The following is a 27,460-nucleotide window of genomic DNA, read 5'->3' as shown; positions in this document are numbered from 1 at the left end:
TAGCTTCTGATGTGTTCTTACTGCCGGAGCCTCAGCACTCAGTCTCACAGAGTTTTCTTCCTTCCAAATACTTCAAGTTAGTGAACCAAATTCTACCTGTCTCTTGTCCAGTTCTGCCATGCTGAGATCATGGGACACTGCAGTTTACACAATCAGAGCTGGCAGTACTCATGTATAGTTTTCTCTTGTGCAATGCTCAATTATAAACCTTATACATATATACACACACAATACACACACACACATGCATGCAACTGATATATATATAGACACACATATATATACACACACATATATATACTCGCTATATGCATTCACATATACACATTATATATACATACATAGATGTGTGTAGATGTGTGTATATATATATATATATATATATATATACCAGCTACCACATCATTAAATATTTATTCCTTGTAGTTACCAATTCTAACTTTTAGTTACCAACACCAGACCAGCAGCAGTATCTTACGCATTCCTCTCCCCATAAGTCATTAAATCTTAGTACAGACAGTGTGTCTCTTTAGCTCAGTGACATCAAGATCTATGTGGTTATGTGAGTCAATGGAACATTGTAAAGGAGTCTCTAGGTAGACAGAAAACAACTTAAGAGGCATGGGTACCTAGAGATTAAGAAGGAAGGGTAATCACAGAGGTAGAAGCAAATCAAAAAACAGAGGTAGAAGATATTAACAACAAGCCTGATTCACATCTCAACAATTTTGTCCTCAGGCAGACAGTCGGCTTTGGTTCAAGTGCCAGAGCTCTTGAGTCAATCTATCTTGTTCAAATTCAGCCTCGACTACTTGCTTGATGTGGTAGATTAATTGGATTAATGGCTTTGATTCTTCATGCTTCCTTATGGGCATGCCCTTTGCTGTGTGACATTGCAGCCCTTTGCAGGCTGGTTCACTAGCTCTTTGCTTCCCTGTCCAGCCTCATGTGCCATCTCCTCACTTGCACTCTGCAATCCAGTTGCAGGGAAACTGCGAGTCCGTAAACAGGATGTTCCCATAGTTCACACCCGCCTCCCGTCTGTCCACTGTGTGGGATATCTTCTCTCCTTTGTGAGGAGAATGCCTTCTCCACCTTTCAGACTCTGCTCAAGGTTTCCTTCTGTAAGGGCTTTCCAGATCTTTGTCCCACCCTTCCCCAACTACAGTTAGCTACAATATCCAATCACACTTTTACGTTCCTTCATGAGCATTTATTTTTTTGTTTCTACTTATTTGTACACACTGATGTCTCCTCTATAAACTATGAGCACCTAATGTGATAGAGTCATGACTTTGCATTCCCAGCACTTAGCAGAGTATCTGGGACTAAGTAAAATTTCTAATTGATGAATGACTGAATGAACAAACTACTCATGTTATTACTTCATGGTTTTGGTCTTGTATTGCTATTCGGTTATTTCATATATATACAGATTATGTCCCAATTAAAGTAGCACAGTATAAAGGAAAGGACAGGGGCTTTGAGGTTGGAGGGACCTCGGGTTCCAAACTTGATTCTGCCACGTATTAACTATGTGATCTTTGATAAGTTACTTAACCTGTGCAGGCCTGCATCCTTAGCTGTGAAGTTGGAAGAATACTCCCTCACAGGGCTGTCATAAGGATGAGATGAAATAATATACACAAAAACGCATGACATACAGCAGCTCCCCTTCTCCACCTCACTTTCTCCGCTTCTCAAGTGATGATAAACTCCAAATTTATAATTATAGCTAACACATATTGAGCATATATGTCAGGCACTGTGCTAGGTTCAGCTTTCTAAGCATTATCTCAATTCTCACAACAACTCAATGAGAAAGTATTACTATTACCCTCGTCTTACAGCTGAAGAACTAGGGCTCAGAAGAGTAGAATAAATTGCTCCATGTGGCACAGCTTGGTAAGTGGTGAAAGGGTGGGATTCGCAATCTATCCGCTTCTTCTCCCCTATGTTTGACCACGACCTTATCATGCCGCCCAAAGAAGACACAGCCCGGGGTTATCTTATACCCAGAGCTGTTTCATACACATAGTAAAGGTTCAACAAATCTCTGTGAAACTGGAAAATAAAAGTACACAGACTGTACTAGAGGCTAAAAATAAATGTTTATATTTTTGATAACATATTTTATTATAGTTCAACATTTGAATATCCATGGTACTGGAGTAGATAAATAGATTTTATGGTATTTACATAAAACAAAAGTTCTAGCCCCTTCACCAAAGGAGCTTACATGTTGTTATATTCAGAGATAAAATTCAGCACTGAAGTTTTAAATTACACTAGAACATTTAAACTTTAATTTTAAATTACTTCAAAGATGTCTTGTGCCTGACAAGATAACAATTCCCATTTTCTTCTCTTAGAGGTTTAGATTTCCTGACATGATCGAGGTTGGAAAAAGAGTCAAAGAATTTTCCCAGATGGCTTTTGTTCTTTCTTTTCCTGCTCTCCTTCACATCCTTGTGTCCCCCGTCTGCTCCTGTCCTGGCAATTCTGATACACTTGACGGCAGAGAACGCCAGAAAAATGCAAAGGAGGTAATTTTTCCCCCCGTCTCCTACAACTATATATTCCCAAACAACTCAGAGAGAATTTTAAATGTAAATACATCCATATACTCAGGTATACAAAAAGGGTACAAAAATTGAATAAATAAAAACTTCAGCATACTATATAGAAAAATGCCACTGAAAAACTGAAATGACAAGCTGATAAAAATATGTGCAGCACACATGATGGCCATAGGGTGACTTTCTTAATTTACAAAAGGCTCGTGCAAATCAAGAAAAAGAAGAACCTAATTAGGAAACAGGCTAAGGATAGTGTATTTATTAAGACTGGGTTCAGCTGTATCAGAAAACTCAAAATGTTAGTGGCTCAAATAAGATAAAAGTTCATTTCTCTCTGATATAGCTATATGAAGCTAACAGGAATCCAGGCTGCTTCTATCTTGGGTTGCACAGCCTCAGTATGCTGCTTCCACCTCAGGGTCCAAAATGGTTGCTCAAGTTCCAGCCATTATGTCTGCAATATAGCCAGAAGAAAGGAGGATGAAGCAAAGAAAGAGGAACCACTTACATTTAAAGACACTTCCTAAAATCACAACACTGCTGCTTATATCATTGGCCAGAACTTAGTCCCATGGCTAACTTAGCTTCAGGAGAGTCTGAGAAATGCAGCTTTTTTTGTTTAGTGGCCCAGGTAATATTCAGAGGTTCTATTACTAAGAAAGAAAGAGAAAACAACAATCAGGAAACTACTGGCAGCCTCTGCCTCAGACACAAATTGGCTGTCTGGTAGGGAAGGGAGGAGTACAAATAACCAAAAAAATACAAAAAGTGCTAAAACTCAATCATAATTAAAGAAATGCAGTACAAAATGTGACATTGGAAGATTACTTTTCACCATCAGACAGGCAAAAATTTAGATGTCTGCTGATGCCACAGCTGAAAAGAGAGGGCAACAGGCAACTTCATACCATGTAGGCAGGGACGTAAGCTGGTGCCACCTTTTGGAAAACAAAACAAAATTTAAATTGTACCTGCCCTTTGATCCAGCAATACCACTGCTAGGCATTTCTTCTATGGCTACACTCACAAAAGTTCACCAAGACGAGTATACAGATATATTCATTGAAACATTTTTTATAGAAAAACATGTTTTAAATGAAACTAAAATGTTCATCAACGGAGTGCTATATAAGTGAAGTTTGGCACAACCATAGAATACAACAATTAAAACAAAACTGAGGTAAATATAAATATGTAAGTACTGATATAGAGGTTCAAAACAATGTGCGTGTGTGTATGCGTGTGTGTATAAAGAGAGAGAGAACCAATCTGTATTTAAAAAAAAAGCATAAACACACATACATGCATACATATACCTATTTTCTTTTTGAAACAAGAATCACAAGAAACTGTTAATTATCTTTAGAAAAAGGGAATAGATTAGAGTGGGTTAGGAGGAAAAAGCTTAGAAGTTCAAAATTTTCTTTCCATGGTTTTTTTATCTGTAAAACTGTTGGCACCATGAACAAAGGCTATGAACTAGCAGTTCACAAAAGTAAAAACACAGCTGATTAACAGTAAATGAGAAAAAATGGTAACCTAATCAAAAATGGAAAGTAAAATGAGATGTTTATTGCCAATCAAATTGAATTTAAAAAATTAAGATACTAAATATTAATGAAGGCATTATGAAATGGACATTCACAAATTGCTAGTGATTGTGTAAACTAATAGGACCATTTGGACTATAGTTTGCAACTGTCTTAAATAGTTAATATCATTTGATCCAACAATTCCATTTATGCTTAGGTTCCTTCTATTAATAATAACAGACAAAAATTGGAAATAATCACATATTCAACAATAGAAGTACGGTTAAGTAAGCTATAGTCACTTGATGGAATATTATGACTATAAAATTTATAGTTATAAACTTTTGGAGAACACGGACAAACGCCTAGGCTTGACCAGGGGTCAGCAACCTTTTTTGTAAAGGGTCAGATTATACATATTTTATGCTTTGCAGGCCATATGTTCTCTGCCACAACTACTGAATGCTGCTGTTGTAGCCCCAAAGCAGCCACAGACAATATGTAAATGAATTAGTACGGCCGTGCTCCAACAAAACTGCGTTTATGAACACTGAAATTTGAATTTCACGTAATTTTCATGTCATGAAATACCATTCTTCTTTTGTTTTTTTTCCCCCAACCATTTAAAAAGGTAAAAACCATTCTTAGCTCGCAGGCTGTACAAAAGCAGGTGGCCAGGAGATTTGGCGCACAGGCTGTACCTCACCCCCCACCCCTGAGCTAGACTGAAGAAGTAAAAGGCAATGTGCAAAATTACATATGATACTTGCTTCGAGGTACTGGAATTGGTGGAATTTTTTTCCTAAATTATTTTCCAATTATCTACAATAAGCATGCCTTACTTTTATAACTAAAAACGCTTTATTTAAAAAGATGAATTTTATCTATACTGAAACTCATATTTTAGTATGGTTATGACTGAGCTGTGCGGTCAAGATGAAAATGTAATTGGTTTGTTAGGGGTCTCAGAAGGTGCGTCTTTAAACAAGTCTTTTGCAAGTTTTGAAAAGATTTTAATTTAGCTAGTAACACTTTCTTATTCCAACACTTTATCTAACTCATGTCTACAACCTGACATTAAGTAAACACATAACACGGATGATTTTACGGAGTAACCTGTACCCCTGCCCTGCACAAACGTGACTCCTTACGTAGAGAGGCTACTTACAACTTGTGTGCCTTCATTTTACTCCAAATAGCACTTCCAGCTGCCAAATTACAACTTCTGTGGTCAAAATGTACACATGTCCCACTCTCTCTGGGAACTATTAGGCAAAAGTTTTCTGACCACTTTTTCATTACTGAAGAATTTCCTCTTAAAGTTATAAACCTTTTTAACACAATGTCAAAAATTTAGCCATAATCTGGAAGCTATAAACTTAGACCTTTTAGCAGTATGTTTTTCTCTGCATGGAATTACTGAGCACGCGCTCAAGTACAGAGGAGCAGAGGAAGGAAAGAACCATCTAAAATTTAAAGTTGTTTGAAAGAGATGACTTTCCTAAATCATACTAACATTGTAAGCATCTGTCAGTCACATAACTCAATAAAACTGGCAATAAATTCACATTTTAACATCTGAAACCCACGTTTTCCACGCCCCTCCTTTCACTGCTGTTTTAAACCATGTTCCCTCATCATTCCACTCTATCACACCTAAGATCCCTAGCAATTCTTCAGGAGATGTTGCAAACACTCTTTATTCCCCACTGGGAAATAAAGGTGTAAGTCCTGTACTCCCGAGGTCTGTTGACTCCTTGGCCAGTGCCACATGGGCCTTTCTGGAGTGACGGGTTATCTTCAGTTAAAAGAATGTGGTCTCTTTATTTCTCAGCAAGAGAGGGACACTTCAGATATAAGACAAATTATGTGATCTGGGGTTCACATCTGTAGAATGCCTTCAAATCACAATGCACTGGGGAGAAAGTTCCAAAACAAACCACTTAGCTGGCAATGACGCTTCCTTTACATGATAGGCAGGAATGTTATTTCTAATAGAACCAGGCCATTTCCAGCAGTCTCAAACCAAACACATCTCTAGGGAGAACATCCTATAGAACTGTGAGAATAATGCAGCAACCACAAAATTCCAAAGAAATAGACTATGGATTCCATTTCAGGAATCTATTCCCTTCATGATCAATTCCACCTGATAGATTTTCCCCATGGTTGCATAACGCACAAAGCATATCTAAACCTACATCCATCATTAGTATCCTAAATTAGCTCTATTTCTTAATTCTTGCAATAGATATCTATCAAGTGCTACAACGTCCCAGATACTGTTCTAGGTACTGGGACACAGCGCTGAATCACACACACACAAATTCTCTGCCCTCAGGGAGTTCAAACTGTCCTCTCTGCATCCGGAGCCAGTTCTCCGTGAATGATAATTTGCTGAAATCCTATGTAACCACACAACTGTGTTAAGTTTTGCTGTGTGACGGCACTGAGAGTTTGCCAGTCTCGTCATTCTGTGGATATAGACAACGTCCCAGCAGTGAGTCACATTTCCCTGGTACTGCCCTGATCTGCTCACACAAGACCCCAAGTGCCCCTGTACAGGCCCCGTCCAGAGTTGCTGGGCATCTGCAATCCCTGCACCAGGTCCTGCCTCTAATACAGTGGAGGCTCACTGTGCCATCCGGGGATGTCTCTACACAGAACTGGCCATATGCCCACCTTCCCTCTCTGTCATCGGAAAACAGTGGCAACTCTGACTGGAACCCAGTGTCTCACAATGTGTCATAAAACATTTCTTTCAGCTTCCACCTGTGGGTATCCTTTTCTAAGAGTCCAGATGCCAGTCCGTAGGCCTGCATGCAGAAGAAGGACGAGGGAGTTCTCTCCACTTCCCATCTTGTCCTCTGGGTACCTGCCCACAAAACCTCCACCAGTCAGTCTTTCAACAATCACCAAAGCCCTCATTCAAATTATTCCCTAAGAGCCTGCACACCAGTTTTTCAAAATGGCCTAAACTTGCTCGAAATGCAGTTTGGGCTCAGGGTAGGGTAGCCACAAGATAATGATTTTGACATAGCCCTCAAAGCTCTTTACTAAAATTTTTTCATCAATTATTTGTAAGTGTCTCTTCACCTTCTCTAGCCTAAATGCCCTTTTAATTTCTGTAAACAAGTCATCCCTTCAGACATATCTCTATTTCCTACTTCATCTCTTCTTTATTGTATATTTGCTGATTAATTGAGAATATCCAAACTTCTATTGAAGAGAAGAAAAAAAAATAGGATAGATGAAACTCCTAAGTGTTAAGCAGAGAGAATGAATCAGCCCAGTAGTCTGTGAGAATACACAGAATCCCTATGTTAGGAATGGACAGCAAGTTAGTGACCTGTAATATAGGTTATTTATAGACAGAAAGGGATGGAAAGACCACATCATAAGGTAGAGATATGTCCTCTCTGGGCTAATGTCATCCTTAAATTGGCCCCAGAACTGCAGATGAAGCCCAAAGCTGTCCAGCAGCCTAAGTGGCAGGCTACAGCTATTGGCTAGAAATATCTGTCCTGCCTCCGTCCTAAAAGGGAAGTGTGGAGAAGTGGCCCCAGGCACCTTCTGTCTCCTAAGCCCCTTTTCTCAAACCCCCACCCTGGTCCTCATAACCTCACGAAGAGTGGAGAAGGCTGATGCAGCCAAGAGAGACAGGTCAGAGGAACCCTGCATAACCAAGGAGTCAGGGAGTACGGTCCCTCCCCCTCCTGGCTCCCTACCTTATACTTCTTGCTGTGTGTTTTAAATTGATTTGATAAACCATGTGATTTGAGTACCTTAATTTGGTCTGTGAGAGCTTCTGTTCTGTGACCTCTCGGATGACTTGCCTGATAGTGTACTCGGAGGCTACCGTTGCATCAATCGTAACTTCCCATAAAACACCTTTGTTTCCAAGTTCTAATCAAAATGATGATCCTGAAGCATGCCCTGCTTTCTCCTCTCTCGGAGTCTCTTATTCATGCTGCTCTTTCTACTTAAAAAGAGACTTCTTCGTCAGACTTTTACAGTTTTTCCTGACTCACCTCAGGTCTCACCTTGCCCCCAAACGTCCCCTGCCCCCTCTCACCTCACATTTGGGGTCCATGTCCGTTTTCTGTGCTACCACAGCATCCCCCACACACTTTCATGACAGGACACTATAATCTGCTGTTTGCTTGAACTCATGCTCTTCGATACAGAAGCCAAACATAGTTACTTAATTTTAAATTAATTAAAATTTAAGTTAATGTAAAATTAAATTAAAATTCAGTTCCTTGGTCACAACAGCCATACTCCAAGTGCTCAACAGCCACATTGCCCTGCCGGCTCAGAGCGGTCACAGCTTGAAGGCACAGACTATTTTGTTTGTTCCTGTATTACCCCTAGTGACCGCACACAGCAGGTACTTTATACATTTGCCTGTCGTGGAATGAGTGGGCTCCTTCTAATCTACACTCCAAAGAAAGACAGTAAGTATGGCATGTTCTGAGATTAAACTTTTTCTGAAAATATTTTTATCTCACAAAGGTTAATTTTTATTCTTTAATCTAACTTTCTTCAAGTCCTCCTTTCTAGAGTGTCTAAAGTTTCAGGACGGACCTCACTGTTCCTTTCTGTCTTATCTCTCTTGACCTTCTGGTGAGTGTCATTATGGCATTTGACCTTAGGCCACTCTGAAAAAAAAGGAAAGAAGCCTGTGACAAAAGACGAGAGGGCAGTCATCCTGGCACATGTCCATTCTCAAGACACCAGGCAGGAATCCCAGCTCTCTTGCTAGATTTTCTATATCAGAGGAAAAGGCATTGCTTATTCTCCTGCTTTCATTTTCAATTTTTATACTCTCTTGAGAAAAAGATTCTATTATAAGCTAAATTTGGAGGCAGTCTAATTGTTTAGCGTAAACCTTCAAAGTTCCCTTCGAGTTGAATGTCTATCTGCTTGGGCAGAAAAAGGGAAAAGAGGGAATTTACATTCACTTTGCTAAACATTAGCATCTTTTGTTCGATCATTTGAATGCAGGACAGTTAAGGGGAAACAGCTTAGGGAACAAGAGTTGACACATACAGTGTAAAATCTTTTCAGGTGCTTGGACTCAATGAGGGAGAAAGTGAGACGGAACCGTACCCAGCCTCCTCACTGCGCTCCCGTCTGCGGGAACTTTGTGACAGGTCTCTGTCTCTCAGCTACACTTGACTGGCTTTTGCTGACATTCAGCTGTCAGACAGCAACCCTTTACCAGGCCCCTAACATGCTCCACAGCTTCACCCAATTAACTCGCTTTCACTTGACACAGCAGCAAAAAGCTTCATAATAGGTGGTCAAGGTGCACGGTGTCTGCCTGCCCTCGAACCGCTCACACACAGCAAGATGTTTAACTACTTTTCTTCTTGCCTGCGTGCTCAGAACTAGTATGACTACAATTTAGTCATTTCATATATCGAATTGGACAGGAATCTAGGAAATATTACAGTGATGCATTAAGCTGCTCAAAAACAGATCTCTAGATGACTCAAGTTAAATTTCATATCAGTTCTTTAGGCCCTTCTGAGAGGAAGGTTTGATTTTTAGATTACCAAAATTTATTATTGACTCGCAATCAACTTATAGTTAGTTTTTCCACTAGGTCATTAATAGTAGTATTGTACAAAGATGACCTGGCACAGAAAAAGAGCATTTGACAAGTAAAGGCAGAAAGGTCTAGGCACAATTCAAGAGTAAGGAATGCAGCCTTTGCTCATAAAAATGCACTTGTTTTTGACAAACTCAACAATAATTTTGCTGTAAATTTTTGTCATGCTACTTAGTCTTTCAGATGAAATACATTGTACTTGAAAATATGTTTGGCTAAGAAATAAAAATTTTTATACTTCTTTTGAAAACCGATCTGACCAATTTACACATTCTCTCTCATCTCCCAATATGTTCACACTTAAGCATATAATCAGTTTTCATTTATTCCCACTCTGAAAATTATGAAAGAAACAATGTTACCAAAAAAAAAGTAACGTAAACTGTACTGCTTTTGGAAACCTACATTTGTAAAGCTATGTGATGAAGAGGCCACCAGAAAAGTTACTTAATGATAGGACTCTCTACTATTGACATGCAAATGCAGATCCTTATAGTTACGATTAAGACAGAGTTACGATTTCAATTCCAAGTATCCTGTCAATAATCAGAGCTGAACATCTAATTACAGGGATGGGGCATTCTAGCCTCCCCCCCCCGTGAACTAATCCTAGTGGATTCACACTACTCTACCCCAGGCAAAGCAGAGTTCAACTACACCTTGCCATTCGGTGAGTCTGAGAAGACTCCACACTTTTGGAGTCAGGTCTTCAAGTAGCACTCCTTTTGTGACATGCCTTCAAATTGAAGGAAATCTTTCTTTTCATAAAATGCCTATTTGTTGTTTTGAACACTGCTCCCTTCTAACCAGGAGCTCAAGGCAGAGGCAGTTCCTGAGTGAATTCCTGGGCAATGAGGAAATCACCCTGCATCCATTTTATTCCTTAAGTCCTGTCAATTATTCCATCTATAACTATCTAGAATCTAATCCTTCTCCATCTCCACTGCTACCCCCTCACACAGATAATTCTCACTTCTCACTTGAACTTCTTTAATATGACTCATCACAGTTCATTACAAGCATTCACGTATATGTCTGTCTTCTCACACAAACCATCAGACCCCTCTTAAGGATGTAATATAACGCAATGCTGAAGAGCGAGGACTTCGGGAGTACACTACTTAGGTTCAAATCGTGGACTCTCTACTTGATAGCTTCTTCATCTGACAGGAGGAGATGATAACCTAATTTCGATAGGAGAATGAGGATTAAAGTAATTAATATACACAAAGTGCTCAACATAGTAGCTGACACATAGTAAGCCTTCAATAAATATTGGTGGCTGTTTTATTCTTACTATTACATCTTTAGCACTTGGCAAAGTATGTAGCACATAGTAGGTACTCAATAAAGACTTGGTAAAGGAATAATTAAGTACTTCTTTAATTATTGCTTCATTTCAGGATGGTATAAGGAATAAAAATTGTTCATAAAGAACGGGATGGATTTAAAACTTTGAGTTCTGATGGTACCATTTTTATAGAATAAATAAGAATTGAAGTACTTACATTTTAAAAAATCAGTAAGAATTGTCTTAATTTTTTCTGAACAGATAACAGAACCAACAGAAAGAGAAAAAAATTTAAGTTCTTCTTTGCTCCATAGGCATTTTTTATGTATCCTCCTATTTTAAGGATTCAATGGCTTGCTTATCTAATTTGAGGAAGACCTCATTATTTACAGAATTTTTAAAGAATGCAAATAAACTGTTTATTTGAAATGAAGGTTCTATTTGGACACCATTAAATTTTTTTTAATTCCTTTTTTTCCCCTGAAAATAGCTTTACATTTTTCCATCCCAAAGTTATTGAACATCTTAACTAGACCAGGAATTTGGATTGATAAAATATAGGAGTACTTCCCAGGCTGAAATGCACCCAAAATGACAGGTCATGTTTTGTTAATATATGTCCCTTAAGTAAAGATAGATAAGAGAACAGAATTATCCTTTGCAATCAAAAAAAATTACTAGTATTTTTTTCTATCCTGATCATCATGTTTATTATGTTCTTTTTTTTTATTGCAGTAACATTGGATTATAACATTAGATAGCTTTCAGATGTACATTGTAATATATTCCAAATTCTGTGTAGATTACATCATGTTCACCACCCAAAAACTAATCATAGTCCATCAGCACACATGTGAGCCTAATCACCCCTTTTGGCCTCCCCCTCCCCCCTCCCCCTATGTAACCACCAAGCCAATCTCTGTTGCTATGTGCTTGTTTGTCGTTGTTTTTATCTTCTACTTATGAGTGAGATCATACAGTATTTGACTTTCTCCCTCTGAGTTATTTCACTCAGCATAATACCCTCCAGGTCCATCCACGTTGTCACAAATGGCCAGATTTCATCATTTCTTATGGCTGAGTAGTATTTCATTATGTATAAATACCACATCTTCTTTATCCATTCGTCCCTTGATGGGCACCTAGGTTGCTTCCAAGTCTTGGCTATTGTGAACAATGCTGCAACACACATAGGGGTGTACTAGTATTCTTTTTTTATAAATAGAGTATAAATAAAGATTGGCCAAACTTTAAAACTTAATTTCAGTTTACAGCTACTCTGAATAATGCCTTTCGTAAAACTAAACCCCACCTTAAACTTACCAACTGTATTAGTTTCCGAGGGCTGCCATAACAAATGGCCACAAACTGGGTGGCTGAAAAAAGTAGAAATTTATTCTCCAACAGTTCGAGGCTAGAAGTCTGAAATCAAGGTGTCAGTAGGGCCGTGCTTCCTCCAAAGACTACGGAAGAACCCTTCCTTGTCTCTTCCAGCTTCTGGTGTTGCTGGCAATCCTTGGCATTCCTTGGTTTGTAGCTGTGTCACTCCAATTTCAATCTCTTTCTTCACACGCCATCTTCCCTCTCTGTCTCTCTGTCTGTCTGTGTGTCTCTCCTTATAAAGACTCAGGCCACTGGATTAAGGGCCCACCCTAATCCGTATAAACTCATCTTAATTTAACTGATTACATGTGCAAAGACCCTATTTCCGAACAAGGTCACATTCTGAGGTTCTGGATAAACATGAGTTTTCTAGGGGACTTTATTCAGCCTACTACTCCAACTATTAACATCATAAGACAGAACGATTTAGGGTTATTATTCTTATAATTTTGGGCTCAGGGTACATATATAGTTCTATTTCAGACTGTTTTAAATAGCTTAAATATTAGTTCAGGAAAACCTTGTGGACTTCCTAGGCCCAATTAACTTTTAAAGATCATTGTTCATGAACACCATTTCTGGTGAAGACATATATTTAGTCTTCAAATGTTACTAAGCAAATGGAGCAAATAGTTTCTGAGGAGTAGTTATATCTTAAAGTGAACTAACCATTTTTTCATTTCCAACTGCTTAATATTTTACTTTCATTATAAACCAAATACATTCAGAAAGCAGTAGGGTCTTTTTAAAGTGTATTAAATGATGCCATGATAAACATAAACTTTATTCCAAAAATTCCACAAACACTCTATGAAAGAAGGTTTTTCTTTTTTTTTGGTAAGGAAGATTGGCCCTGAGCTAACATCTGTTCCAATCCTCCTCTGTCTTATGTGGGATGCCGCCACCACACAGCTTGAGGAGCAGTGCTAAGTCTGCACCAGGGATCTGAACCTGCAAACCCCCAGCTGCCAAAGCAGAGTGTTTCCTTAACCACTACACCACTGGACCGGCCCCAAAAGAAGTTTTTAGGTGTCTATGAATGTTAAGGTCTCAGAATTTCTATAATATATGCGCAACTATAATTTTCTAATAAGTACATGCAGAAATGGTTTATAACATGGTGATACACATTGCTTGTTATTCCATTACCCAAATTCATGTTGTAGCAATTTGGTGTCTCTCCCAAATCCCAAAGTAGCTTGATTTGCTAGGATCATGTTTTTCAATTTTTAAATGAACATAATTTTATTATAATAGGATATTATTTATGCAGAAGAGCCAGATTAAAATGTTAATTTTACAACCTAAGAAATAAAACCCCTGCATTCAGAAAAAATTATTAAAATATAAAAGTATTATCTCCCCCTGCCATCAATAAGCCAGGCATTTAACAACAGATCTTGAAATCTAACTAAATAACATGTTTAAAGTCAGAGACACAAAAATGCCCATCACAGGGTGTTCTAATGCTAACTGCAATGCTCTGCCTGAGGTACTGTGAGAGGAGGTACTTTGAGGCCCTGGTAGCTCCTGCCTACTTTGAGAACAAGTAAAAATTTTAATTCTATGGTCAATTGATTAGAACATGATAGAAATGGCATTAATAATAACAGCAAGGACATTACAGGTATCCTTTCCTTTAATCTTCACACAAGCCTAGAGAGAGGAGCTATTATTATCCTCATTTTTATATATGAGGAAACTGACACATTCCTGAGGAGGCTGTAAACTGAACCAGGATCCCATGGTTAGCAAGGGGTGAAGCCAGGATTTGAATATTCCCACTCCAGCGCCCACACATCAGCCACTATGAATGGACTCTTGGGTTGGTCTGGCTGTGTCCAAATCTTTGCTTCAGCAACTGGTAAGCCATTCAATATGGAGATAATAATAGTACTGAAAAATAACACAGACCCACAGGGGTGTTGCAAGTATTACATAAGTTAACACATATTAGGTTCTGAGAATGTCGTCTCACGGATGGAACGTACGGGATAAATGTTAACTAATCTTCCTCCTCCTCCTCTTCCTGCTCTGTAACAACGTGCTAGCTTGGAAACCACTTACATCAACAAGCCTGTTCTGTTCCATGTTCACAGACTGTGCCTTTGCCTGGAAGACACTTTCTCTTGGTCACAGAGGGGCTTCAATAAGAAAATATACATCACTTAGGCCAAAAAGAAAAGTGGTGGCCACAGTGGTTTACAAAGAGCCAGCAGCCTCAGCTCTTTGGCTTACTAGCTAGATGATGTTGCATAAATATCCAACCTTTCTGGATCTCATAAATAATACCTTTATCACAGAAAAAGTTATAAGGTTATGTATATTGATGCATTTTGAAAGCTGTAAAGAGTTATAAAAACAAACAAAATTATCATCATTATGAAAAAAAACCCGTCATAGCTTGACCTTTATTGTGCGTAAGCCAACAGCGTCCTGTTTCTGCTCACACAGTTCTCCGTGTCCAGAATTCCACCTTCAAACCCTATCATTCCCTCAAAATCAAGCTCAAATACAAATTCTCAAAAATATTCCTTAACCACCCCAGTCCAAAAAACTCTATCTTTTCAAACTCCATGAGCACTTATCATCTTATTGCTTTACGTGAGTCCGTCCTGACTAATCAACTAGATTATAAGTTCCATCAAATCAGAGACTGTTCATTATGCCTTTTTGTACCCAATCCATGTACAGATACAACTATCTTTCTTGCATAAAACATGGAAGGAGAAAGAACTCTAAAAGATTTCAGAACTTTTCAAAAGGGAACAAAATTCATTGACTGATTCAACAAACTTTTGTTGGGCACTTAGTAATGAGCCGGGCACAATGTGGGTACTAAGGCCATAAGAATGATTAAACACAGATCTGACCTCCAGACTCCAAGCTGAGCAAAATCAAAAAGGTACAGAGGGGCCGGCCCGGTGGTGCAGCAGCTAAGTTCAAACATTCTGCTTTGGCAGCCTGGGGTTCATGGTTTGGATCTCAGGTGCAGACCTACGCACCGCTTGGCACGCCATGCTGTGGTAGGTGTCCCACATATAAAGTAGAGGAAGATGGGCACGGATGTTAGCTCAGGGCCAGTCTTCCTCAGCAAAAAGAGGAGGATTGGCGGCAGATGTTACCTCAGGGCTAATCTTCCTCAGAAAATAAAATAAAATGTACAGAGGCCTGCAGGCCTTGATCTTGATCTAGTTCTAGACATACAGGTCTGGTCTGAATGAGCAGCAGTGATCTGGCAAACTCCCTGAAATGTTGAGTTGATTCTTGGGAGCTGACCCTTTTTATCTCTTTTCCTAAACTGGTAAGAATCAGTAAAAGAGAGAGTTTACCAATGCTCCCAAGATCTCTTCAAAGCCAAGGACAGTCCCTGGAGCTGGCTGGAACCTCAGAAGGAGGTGGAATGGGAATAGGATAGTCTGATAACTCGAAAACAAATTTATAACACCAAGTGCATAATAAATCCCATCATAAATTATTGAGGGGCTATATCTCAATTCTCCTATATGATCCCAATAAATATAAGACTTTTTAAGCTGATATTTATTTATTTAATAAATATTAACTCATTGCTATTACATGCTTAATTGTTATATGATTTCATGTCGATAAGTCTGGTTTTTTGGGGTTCCTCTTGTTTTTTTCTGGGTTTTTTTGCTGAAGAAGATTAGCAACCCTAAGATAACATGTGTTGCCAACCCTCCTCTTTTTTTTTTTTCACTTGAGGAAGATTAGCCCTGAGCTAACATCTGTGCCGATCTTTCTCCACTTTATATGTGGGTGGCTGCCACAGCATGGCTGACAAGTGGTGTAGGTCGGCGCCCAGAATCCAAACCTGCAAACCCGGGCTGCTGAAGCAGAGCACATTGAACTTACCCACTATGCCATGGGGCCAGGCCCAGTAAGCCTGTTTTTTTAAACATACAGTGCTCTCATCATTTACAGAAATAAAAGCAAGCACAATTTCTTATGATCCTTTATGTGATTTACTCCATATGCATCTCAGAAGTTCTGAATTCATAAATAAGTGTTTGTTTCTGGCACTGACCTAAAAAGGTCTTTTTACATTTCCTTTTAAAGATTTCTGCTTCTCTTGTCCTTAAACTGATGAAACTGCCCAACTGCCATATGCCAACGCTAGGGTCACTGAATTTAATGCATCAATGACAATAGTGACAAAGCTGTTAACAATGCTGAGAAACACACATGGACTGTAGAATCACTATTACGTTGCCATGAGCTTGATGGGAAACAGGAATCTTCAGAGGGAAAACTGACACCAAATAGAGCTGACAAGACAGCCAGTAGTTTAACGCAGGATCCGTCCCCTTGCTCAGTTTGGTTTGGGTTCAGCAGCAAGAGTTCAGGGTTCAGGGCTATTCTCAGGTGGGCTGACATTCCTACCACCAGATTCTTAAACTGCTTTGTTTCTTCTTCTGTTTTTATTTTCTAATTTACTGTTCTGCATTGCTATCAATGTTGTAGGAGCTCCTGATCATAGTTTAAAACTTCTAGAACACCCTATATCTTTCTCTGAATTTCTTATGGTAAAGAAAAGTAAAAGTTTTTTTTTCTTAGAGATATAGAAGGTTGACATATAAGGATTATTTGTTGCAGAAATTATGATTTCTACTAAACTAAAAAATGTATCTGAAAGCACTCTCTTTACTTAAACTTAGAACTTAAAAGGATAGTTTTTTAATTCTTTGTATTATTTTCAAGGGCTACAGACGGTCTACTATTATATTCCTCATCATCACCTTATACTTATTTACTGTACTCCAATAGCATGCTGGGTACTGAATAAGATATAAACAAAGACACAATCCCTGACCTCAGGTGGACAATTCAAATACAACCACACATCAGAAATTTCGTTCCTTTCCTATTTTCCTTCCCTTAAGAAAGAGGATGGGGAGAAACCATAGAAACGACATTCCCAATAATAACCTGACATAACAGATGATCTTAATCATAAAGAAATTCTGAAGCACAAATTTGGCTTTTTGATAACCGAACTTCCAAACAGGCTGGTGAACCTTAAGTTAGGCCACATAATTTGGAATTTGTAATGGAACTTTCAGCAAACTATTCCTTATGTCCCAGATACTGTGCTAATAACAACCTGGAGTAGAACAATCTCTTATTCACATGACACGTCCACTCTAATAGGGCTGGTCAATTAACAATCAATTACAATAGGGTATGATTAGTGTTTTAATAATATAATATGGTATTTTGGGAGAGACTTCGGGAAAAAAATCAACTAGGCATAAGGCAGAAAATCATATTTGAGACGACGGAATCAGCATATAACAAGGCTGGTGAGAGGGACAGTCTGGTACTAGTTTTTACTAAGTTAAGTGAAAAACAAACCAATTTAAGTAAAAAAAACCCCACAACTAATAGATTGGTAACCCTACAAATGCTAGAACTGATAACCTTATTAGGTCTTTCCATTTTGTGCTTAAATTGGCTTATTTTATATTTGTGTAATTTTTTTCTAAATGACTTGTTAAAAGAGGGTTTTAAGCTGCTATGTATTGTCTAGGATATCTTTCAAACTACACATTGTAGGTCTTGAATTTCAATAAATGTACACCCAATTTGAATAAAATTTCACAATTTTCTCTTTTTAATACTGAATCTGAAACACTAAAAATATAAAAGTGTTGGTATAAGAATTTCGACCAGATAAATGAAACTTATGGATCTGATGAACATCATCTGAAATAAATTTCCATAACTGTTCTTTTTTTTGGATTTCTTACTACCACTGCATTTCAACATCAGTGTTCTTTAGCTTCCTATCCATCCAATGATACACTATGGGAGCAAATTAAGTACGAATAAGAATAAAAACAAGTTAAATTATAAGAATGGTTAAAATCATGGTGGTGTCCAAAAGTGCTGAACTAAGAAATAAACGAATCAAGTGTTGAATTTGGAGAACTACCTGTGAGCTCCACTAACCAACATACTGACTTTCTATGCATTTGGGGGCTGTCAACATTCCATTCCAAAGGTGAAAATATTTAAATACTTGTTTTATTTATTAATCTAAAAACGCAGAAACTGAAATAGATGCCATTACCATCATTAATGAGGTGAATCCTCTGAAACAACCTGCCAGATGGGGTAAGGTAACACTGAAGTGACACAAATCCCTGAGACAACAGCCTTTAATTTGTACCTACATACTTCTGAAGATTACCAAGCAGAGTAGAAGGTTGTAGAGAAATAATAAAATGAAAGAAAAAACATTTGCTTAGATCTGGAAGGCATCTTAGAGATCACCTGGTCCAATCTCCTCCTTTTACAACTGTGGAAAGTCCCAGAGAAGTTATTCACCCAACATTACACAGCTAGTATGGCAGTGCCAGGATTAAGTTCTTAACTCTTGACACCCCAGTCCAGCCTGCTTTCCATTGCACAGAATTTGGAGAATATCCCTTCAACTCCTCTGTACCTCAAAAATAATAGGTAGAAATGTTGAAGAGACAAAGCTATAGAAGCAGTGAGTATGTATGAGTTGCACTGAGGGAGACACAGAGGGAAAATCAGCGAAATGTTTGATAGATTGGCCAATTTTTATATCCTTGTTGGTTCCCAAGTTTGGTTTGCAAGGTTGGCTTTATACAAAGGGTCCTGTCCTTATTCCCAATAAGAAATTCTGTGAACGTCCCTACCAAGCGGGAAGTTGAGAAGTCAAGTCAGTTATCATTGTACTTTCGTTCCCTTGTAAATTCCCTTCAGTCATTGAAAAAGAGAAGCGACCATAACTGACTTGAAGATTAATTGGATAAGATTTTGAGATCTACAGGTAGATCAAAGACTGTGGGTAGGAAAGCCATGTTTCAGTGTAGGACTCTGAACAGCCTATACTAGGTTTATGAAAGTCAAGAATAAGATCTGGACTACAAAACATATGATAACATATGATTTTATTTCTTCAAAGGTTAACTATACGATTTTACCAAAAATATGTATATCACTATTCTCCCCCAAACAGATGATATAAAGTAATATATTTAATGACAAAATCAGCATCAACAATCAAGATCTTGAACAGTAGTTCCTAAAAAAGTTTATGCATAAAGTAAAGCAAAAATATTTGTTAGAACAAACAGGAACAAGTCTTAGTTTTAGGCTTTCAAGCAGCCATGAAGCAAGTAAAAATGATTTTACAAAGTACAGAAGTTATCAGATTATCACTCATTCTTTTTATTTTCTTTTTTTGGGGGGCGAATTGAGTATATAATCTATACTTTATGACATGTTTAAATAACTACTTATTTAACAAATCACTGTTCTGGTGTGTCTTCTTAATATAAAAAGGGCTTTCAAACTTTTTAATAGCAGAATCCTTTGGTTAAATGAAATCTTATTCAGAAATTTAATTCCTAAATGAGATAAAAGTAAAGTTACCCTCCTTAGAATAGGGGTGGATGGTGAAAAATCTTTTCTCTAGGCTTCCCCCACTCCCATCCTGAGGTATCCATATGACACATGGATAAATAAGATGATGAGATTTCCTCAACGGCTGTTTCTAATAAATGATATACCCATACACTTTTCATGCTTTCTTAATATTGAAATAGTGACCAATGTAAACTCTTTTTAACATTGTTAAAAAGCATTACTACACACCTGATGCCTTCTGTTATCAGTGCCATTAAAATAAGAAACAATGCGGTTATAAAAACTGGATTATTTTAATAACCTTACTTCAAATTTCTGATTTTTTTACCTGCTTTAGAAAAAACACTTAGCATATTCTAAAGAATTGCAGGATTTTATATTCAAATAAATACAGATCAGGAACTAAAAGTACATGAACCAGGATATTAAAAAAATTATTCCATAGGCAAAATATAACAATACCCCAAAATAATGAATACTTATATCTATATAGAATAAGATATAGAATATCTGTATAGATATACAAATAAATCTAGTTTCAAAACTCCTTCTAGGCTTTTTTCTTTTCTCCCAAAAGATGGTTATATTATCAAGAAAAGGCAAAAACAGAGAATTCATAATTATAATCATAAGAATCTATAAGATCCAATATGTCATTTAATAAAATATTTTTTTAAATTGTCATAAGCCACCAGGGGGATTAACAAAATGATGGATGAAAACAATCACTTTTTTATAATAAAATTAGATATAATCTATGCCGTATACATTCTATCTTGCACATTTTTTTCAACCAAATTCATATTTTCAGTTAGAATTCATGAGAAATAAGATGGTGGGGACAGAAATATACAGCTGTAACCTTAGTTGGCCCCTCACATTCTGGAAGGGTATCTTTCCAATTGGTGTCAGGCAAACATTGATATCAAAAGGATATCCAAAAGAATAAGCTGAATTCAGATTCTATCAAAGTATGCCCTAAGCCAAAGTTCTGGGAAACTAAGATAGCTATTTCTTCCCAATTTCTCAGCTAACACAGAATCTTAAGAACAAACGCAATACTATATACCAAACTTCAAACCAGTATAACATGGAAGGATGTATACTTTCAATTCTCTGTGCATAAGGCAACTTCAAAAGGAAAGAGGAAGGTCCTTTTGTTCTAGGTAAAAGGCCTTAACCGTAGACCTAGTGAATTTGTTAGTCTTCATACAGTCATTTTTTACTAAAATAAAAAAAAATGGCTATTTTTTAACGGAAAACTAATAACACTTTTATTCAAGTTTAATTGCTCTTGTCTCTTAACAGTCTAAAGGCATACTCAACATAAACTTGGCCATTCTTAACGTTTCCCTACTATTTCATAATCTGGAATCCATTTTCCAAGAAAAATATCTATTTCCATCTTTAGTTAGAGCGTGGGCTTTGCACACACAGACAGGGCTTCCAACCTAGATCCCAAACAACATGATCTTGGGCAACTTATGTATTCTCTCTGGAACTGAGTTGCCTCATTTGCAATACGGGGAAATATTCCTCTCATAAGATTGATATTAAGATTAAATTAAATAATAGATGGAATATATATAGTGGTAACGTGTCTCTATAGCATCTGGCAATTAGAAGATGTTGCTGATATTATTTAGATTATGGGACTACTAATCTAAACTCAATTTTGAATCAGTTACCTCGCTTTCTCTTTCAAGACACACATACTGTATCATCAACACAACTGTTCAGCCCCCCATTCCTCACAATTAGTTGCCTAGGTATTAACTCTTAATTCAACTTGAACAGAAGTTTCCTTGTCCATACCTGGTGCCGAGTGAATTAGTTAATCGTTCAATGAGTCTGACTCGTAGAAAAAGATGGGCCTTGACCACCCACTTTGCTGGATTTAATGTCTTGGGTGTGGGAGATTTCATTTTAAAGAAATCATTTAGCTCTCTCTTGGGTATTCGGTTTGGCATAAATCATGCATTTTCAAGCGAAAGTTTCTTCCAAAATTATTATGAGAATTACAACTCTTTACATTTGTTGTTCAACTGCCCATCTTACATTTTTAGTATTGCTTTCTAGTTAAGGTCAACTTTTAAAAATATTAACAAAGAAAAACCATTCGTAGCATATAAGGGGTGTTTAAGATATCTAAAATACAATGGAACTGGAACTACTTTAAATATGTAGTTATAATATTTATGATATCAGTGACAATTGTATTGAAAATTCCAAAGCATTGGAACCGTCTAGTTATTAAGACTTCTACTTCCCCTGCAGGTGTAAATACATGAGTCTAATAAGCTTTCTCACTATGAAAAAACACACTTACATTATATTAAAATATTAAAAACTATTTAATGAGGTTCGTTTCCTTCCAAAAGTAAACTGAGGTTGTGTCTGAACCAGCTTGAGGCAAGGGAAGTTTCAAACATAACGTTTTTAAAACTAGCCATTATTTCCCATGTTGAAAAAAATCGCAATTTTATTTCCTAACAGCAAATGAAACTGTCAGGAAAATTTAGGTGTAATAAAATTGGGTGGTTAAACCAACATGCTGGACTTGAAATAAAACTGAATTAAAGGAATTAAAATTAATTCTTCTGTCAGTCAATCCTTTAAAAATACTGTTCAAAACTTACTATTTTTACAAACAATTTCCCTGTTCTTGATAAAGTGCAAAGTTAACTATCTCCTTAATGACCATGAATAGTGCTGCAGTTGAAATTGTGCATCAAACAATAGTTTGCATAAAAATGTGTTGCTTCTGGCAACTTTTCTGCCTAAATAAAAAGTTGTCAAGCAGGGTGACTTTGGTGGTACAGAGTTTTAAAATGGTGGATTCAGTCCAAGGTTAGCTAATAACGGCTGACATGCCCTGGAATCCTGAGGCCTAAATCAACATTGTTTTCACAGCTGTAATTAAGCCACCTAATCAGAAGCACATTTTGACGGGACAGTTTCTGGAAGCCAGACATTACAATTTCTTGTGCCTGGAGCGCAGCGGCTCATGAGAGGTCCTCGTTTAATTTCAGGTTAAAAAGAAGCGGTGGCGGGAGGTGGGGTGGGCAGTAAAAGAAAAAGACTATTTTTTTTTTTAGCAACATACAACTGTTGAAATGAAGCAGGCATGTGTGTTCATGCCTTGACCAGCTTTGCAGCCCACCCTCCTCTGGCTCTCCACTGAGTCCCCCAACTCTCAAGTGGCAGCTGCACACAGTGAGATGAAGCTTCTCTGCCAAGATCAACAGATGAGCTGGTCTAAACTGGCTCTCTGTGTGTTCTGATTGTAAATTGTGCTGGTGATGATTAGAGAACTCTAACACAGGATGTCGACTCTTAAAACTGTCCAGAGAAAATAATTTTTTTAAGTTCAGGAAAAATTTTTTTTAACTTTTTTTGTGGCTTGGTGCATAGTGTTGTGTCTATAACTTTCATATGATTCAAATGAATTCACCCAAATTAAGCAACTCGGTTATTAAAAAAGAAAAAAAGGAGTCCATGGCTTGGCTCATAGCAGGGACCGTCATCTTGGGTTGTTTATGTAACAGTGCTGTTGAGTGTGGCTGTCCACTGGCACACCGGTCATGTGCTTCTACCACCTGCCAACTGAAGATATTCCGAAAAGGATGAAAATCTAGGCTGTGATAGTCATATCTTATCAAGTAATCATGTTGATGTCTTTAAAACAGCTAAATTACCAGCTGAAGTTGTTTTCTGCAGCGTTGTTGCATTGTGTAACATTTAAACTTTCAACCCCAGAGGCCATTGTAAAACCATCAATATGAAGGCACTAGTCACTGGAGTCTGATTACATTTAGTTCTGCATTTTAATTACATATGGATTCTATTAACTAAACCTTTTGCCTTATAGGCAACATTTTAATCAAATTACTATAATTTTCAAATATGTTACAATAGTTTGACGAGTTAAAAGTTCACATTCCTAACATATTAAATATCAAAAAAACTTTGCATAAAGAAAAGGAAATACTCCTTACAAATACGTTAATACATTTTCAGACTACTTTGGGGACTTTTTGACTACCTAGTTACAAGCTATATTGTGAGATTTATATAACTGATATACATTTGTAAATGGGTTATTGGTGTTGAATATAACCAAATTCAAAATATAATTATGTTGTTATAAATTCAGAAACACACACTCATTTGATTGTTGTAAACTGAAGCAAGACCAAAACAAAATATGGCTGGAATCTAAGTATTCAGAATCAGTATTTGTAACTTCAGTCAAAGAATTTTAGAGCTGAGAGGGAATTTGGATTTCATCTAGTTGAAAACCCAGGTTTTTACAGCCAGGAAAAACCAAGACCAAGGAGATCGTGTCACTTATCTCCCAAAGCTTTGTGGTGAGCTGATAAAGCTTGTTCTAGAATCCAAGCTCCCCTGATTCTCTGTCATGCTACTTTCCAGTAAAACACATTGCCATTCTCTGTAAGCAACAATCTAGCTGCCTATCCCACACCACCCAAGAACTAAAAGAAACATTTTTTTAATGTGATAAAACATACACAACATAAAATTTACCATTTTAACAATTTTAAACTGTACAATTCAGTAGCATTAAGTACATTCACAGTGTTATGCAGCCATACCCACCACCTTAGCTGTAAAACTTTTCCATCACCCCAAAAGGAAACATCATGCTCATTTAACAGTCATTCTCCATTCTCTCCTCTCCTCCTACCCCGTCAACAACTAATCTGCTTTCTGTCTCTATAGAGACAGAATACTCCTATTCTGGACATTTCGTATAAATGAAATTGAACAATATATGGCCATTTGTGCCTGGCTTCCTTCATTTAACATAATGCTTTCAAAGTACATCCATGTTGTAACATGTGTCAGTACTTCATTCCTTTTTATGGCTAAATTCCATTGTCTGGATATCACATTTGTCTATCCATTCACCAACGGATGGACATTTGGGATGTTCCAATCTTTTGGCTATTGTGAATAGTGATGCCATGCACAGTCTCTATTTTCTCTTTTTTTTTCTTTTTATGGCATTCCTAGTTGGTGTGAAATGGTATCTCATTGTGGTTTTAATTCATATTTCCCTACTGATTAATAATGTTGAGCATCTTTGTATGTGTTTGTTGGTCATCTGTGTATCTTCTGTAGAGAAGTGCCTATTCAAGTCCATTGCCTATTTTTAAAATTAGGTTGTCTTTTCATTGTTGAGTTGTAAGAGTTCTTTACATATTAGACTATAAACAGATATATGATTACAAATATTTTCTCCCATTCTATGGGGTGTTTTTTAATGCACAAAAGTTTTTAATTTTGGTGAAGTCTAATGTGTCTATTTTATTCTTTTGCCACTTATGCTTTTGGTGTCATATCTAAGAATCCATTGCCCAATCCAACCTCATGAAGATTTATCTCTAAGTTTTTTATTAAGAGTTTTAGCTCTTGCATTTAGGTCTTTGATTCATTTTTAGCTAATTTTTTATATGATGTGAAATAAGGGGTCAGGGAAATATCTTTTTGAAAACAAGCTTTCTATTGATTTGTGTAAATTAGGCTTCTATTTCTGAAACAAACCTCACATACTCTTACTTTTTGTTAGGCCAGGCACAGTTAATTTTAATTTGGTATATCATCGTTATCAACAAACATTTACTGAGTACCCACCATGTTAGTAAAACATATCACACTGTCATTTTTCTCTATGTGGATAAACATGCAGAAGGAGGAGTCCAAAAAAATCTGACGAAGTTTAAAATTATTTACGTGGTATGCTTAAAAAAAGTTCTTTGTCAAAAATAATTTTTGGTTTCTTTTAGGAAGAGTGCTGAAGAGGAGAAGAAACATCCAATTTACATTATTTGAAAGTATACTTACTTAAAATTTTACACTGGTATAATAATAAATAAATTATTCTATGCATTCTCATTAAGTGTTTGCTAGAGAAATATATTAAATATAGTTATATGGGAATTAATTTAAAAGAAAATTTTGTCTGGGAAAAATTTGGGAGGACCCTATTGTTTGTGCAAAGTATATGTTCTATAACAAGTATGTATTGAGCAAATATTATTGGAGTGCTCTTCCAACTAATTTCAATTCAAATCAACTAACATTTATTGAAGTCAGATCATAATAACTGATTATAAAAAATGAATAAGATATCACTTCACAGACTCACAACATTGTAATACATACACAACTAATTGATTATATAAGCCAGACTATTATATAGTGCTCAGACAGGTAAATACAGGACAAATGAGCATAACAAAGAGAACCCTTACTTCTGCGTGGGGAGATGAACTAAAAAACCAGATGGAGTCAGATACAAAATGAATGTCAATGATAAAGAATATAAACCTTACCATGAAGAAAGTGTAGAGCCAAAATATGTTTTGAGTCAAGCTATGGCCTGACCATACCTGTGTGATGGAAAGATAACTCTGACACTAATGTGGCAGACAAGATGGAAGAGGAAAATCTAGATATGGGGAAACGTGTTGGAAAACCATTGCAATAACTCAAGGAAAAGTTAATGTGACCACAAGAGTAGAAAGGAGAGGATGAATCTAAGAGATCTGTGGTGGCAGAAACAATAAGACTTAGCAATTGATTAACAATTGGTGGTAGAGGGAAAGTGGAACAAATGCTAAGGGTTCTACTTCAGGCTGCAAGGTGGATAGTTATGTCAGATAGGGAGCATAGGGAAAGGAGAATTTGGAAACATGGGGAGTGGTAGAGTTGGATAGATATTCAGTTTGGGACCTCAGTGAGTTTGAAGTGTTTACAGAAAATCGAAGAAGAGATTTCTGAATATCAAACAGGCAATTGAAAATCTCAATTGAAATTTTCATTCTTGCCACTCCTTGCTCCACCTTTATTATATTTCATCACTGAAGAATAGAATTGTATAAATATATTATATTTATTATATATGACTTTTTATATTTATACTTACATGTAAAATATTATATATCTACAAAATGTTTATTTACTGTACAAATTATATTTATATAGCATACAAATTATTTATATAATTAATATATTACATTTATGTATTTATATAAATATAAAATTTATAATATCATGCCCCTACAGTCACTATCTAGATATCATTCATCATGAAAGTGGCTTGTCTTAAACTGCATCATACAATAAAATAAAAGACTAGAAAGGAGGTACAAGGCCAATGGAACACGTATTATTACCTCCAGGCCCTTGTGTACTATACAAAAAAATCTTGAGTTTCTGGACTACAAGAAACCTTTAAAAGTCTAGAAACGTATGTCAAGAATGAAGCGTAATGTCTGCATGTTGACTGCACTGTCCCACCTTTTGATATTTTATGCTTCCCTTGATGGGGCTCAGGGCAGGCTGCTCCAAAATATGCCAAAGTGGCACAGTGATTATTTTGAACTAGAGTTACTTGAGAAACTGCCAGTGTAAGATGGACACTCTGACCCTCCTCTCTGTCCTCCTGAAAGCAACAAATAAATCTCCCACATGAAAGGTACCCTTCCTGCACCAGGAGGTAAAGAGACATCCTCATCCCCAGAGATAGGGAATTCAGGGCCAAGAAGTCTATGTAAACAAACTCTGCTTAGTTTCTTCACTAATTAGTACCCACACCTAAGATTCTTCG

The 27,460-nt window shown here is 37.0% G+C and overlaps 1 protein-coding gene across 13 annotated transcripts in view; it reads right to left on the bottom strand.

The window, feature by feature from the left end:
* Positions 1-27,460, bottom strand: part of CCDC171 (coiled-coil domain containing 171) — a 294,601-nt gene that overhangs the window by 6,666 nt on the left and 260,475 nt on the right. For 2 of the 13 annotated variants that reach the window (XM_070590721.1, XM_070590724.1), the window contains one exon: positions 2,112-3,033. The exons of the other annotated variants lie outside the window; for them this stretch is intronic. In XM_070590721.1, coding sequence (XP_070446822.1) covers positions 3,028-3,033 — 6 coding nt within the window. In that variant the 3' untranslated portion in view covers positions 2,112-3,027. Of the gene's footprint in view, positions 1-2,111; positions 3,034-27,460 lie in introns of those variants that run through there. 13 annotated transcript variants of the gene reach the window in all.

Source organism: Equus przewalskii, chromosome 22 (assembly GCF_037783145.1).
Source record: "Equus przewalskii isolate Varuska chromosome 22, EquPr2, whole genome shotgun sequence".
Classification (NCBI taxonomy): Eukaryota; Metazoa; Chordata; class Mammalia; order Perissodactyla; family Equidae; genus Equus; species Equus przewalskii.
Note: the sequence above shows the minus strand (reverse complement) of the source record. Positions and strands in the feature narration are given on the sequence as shown.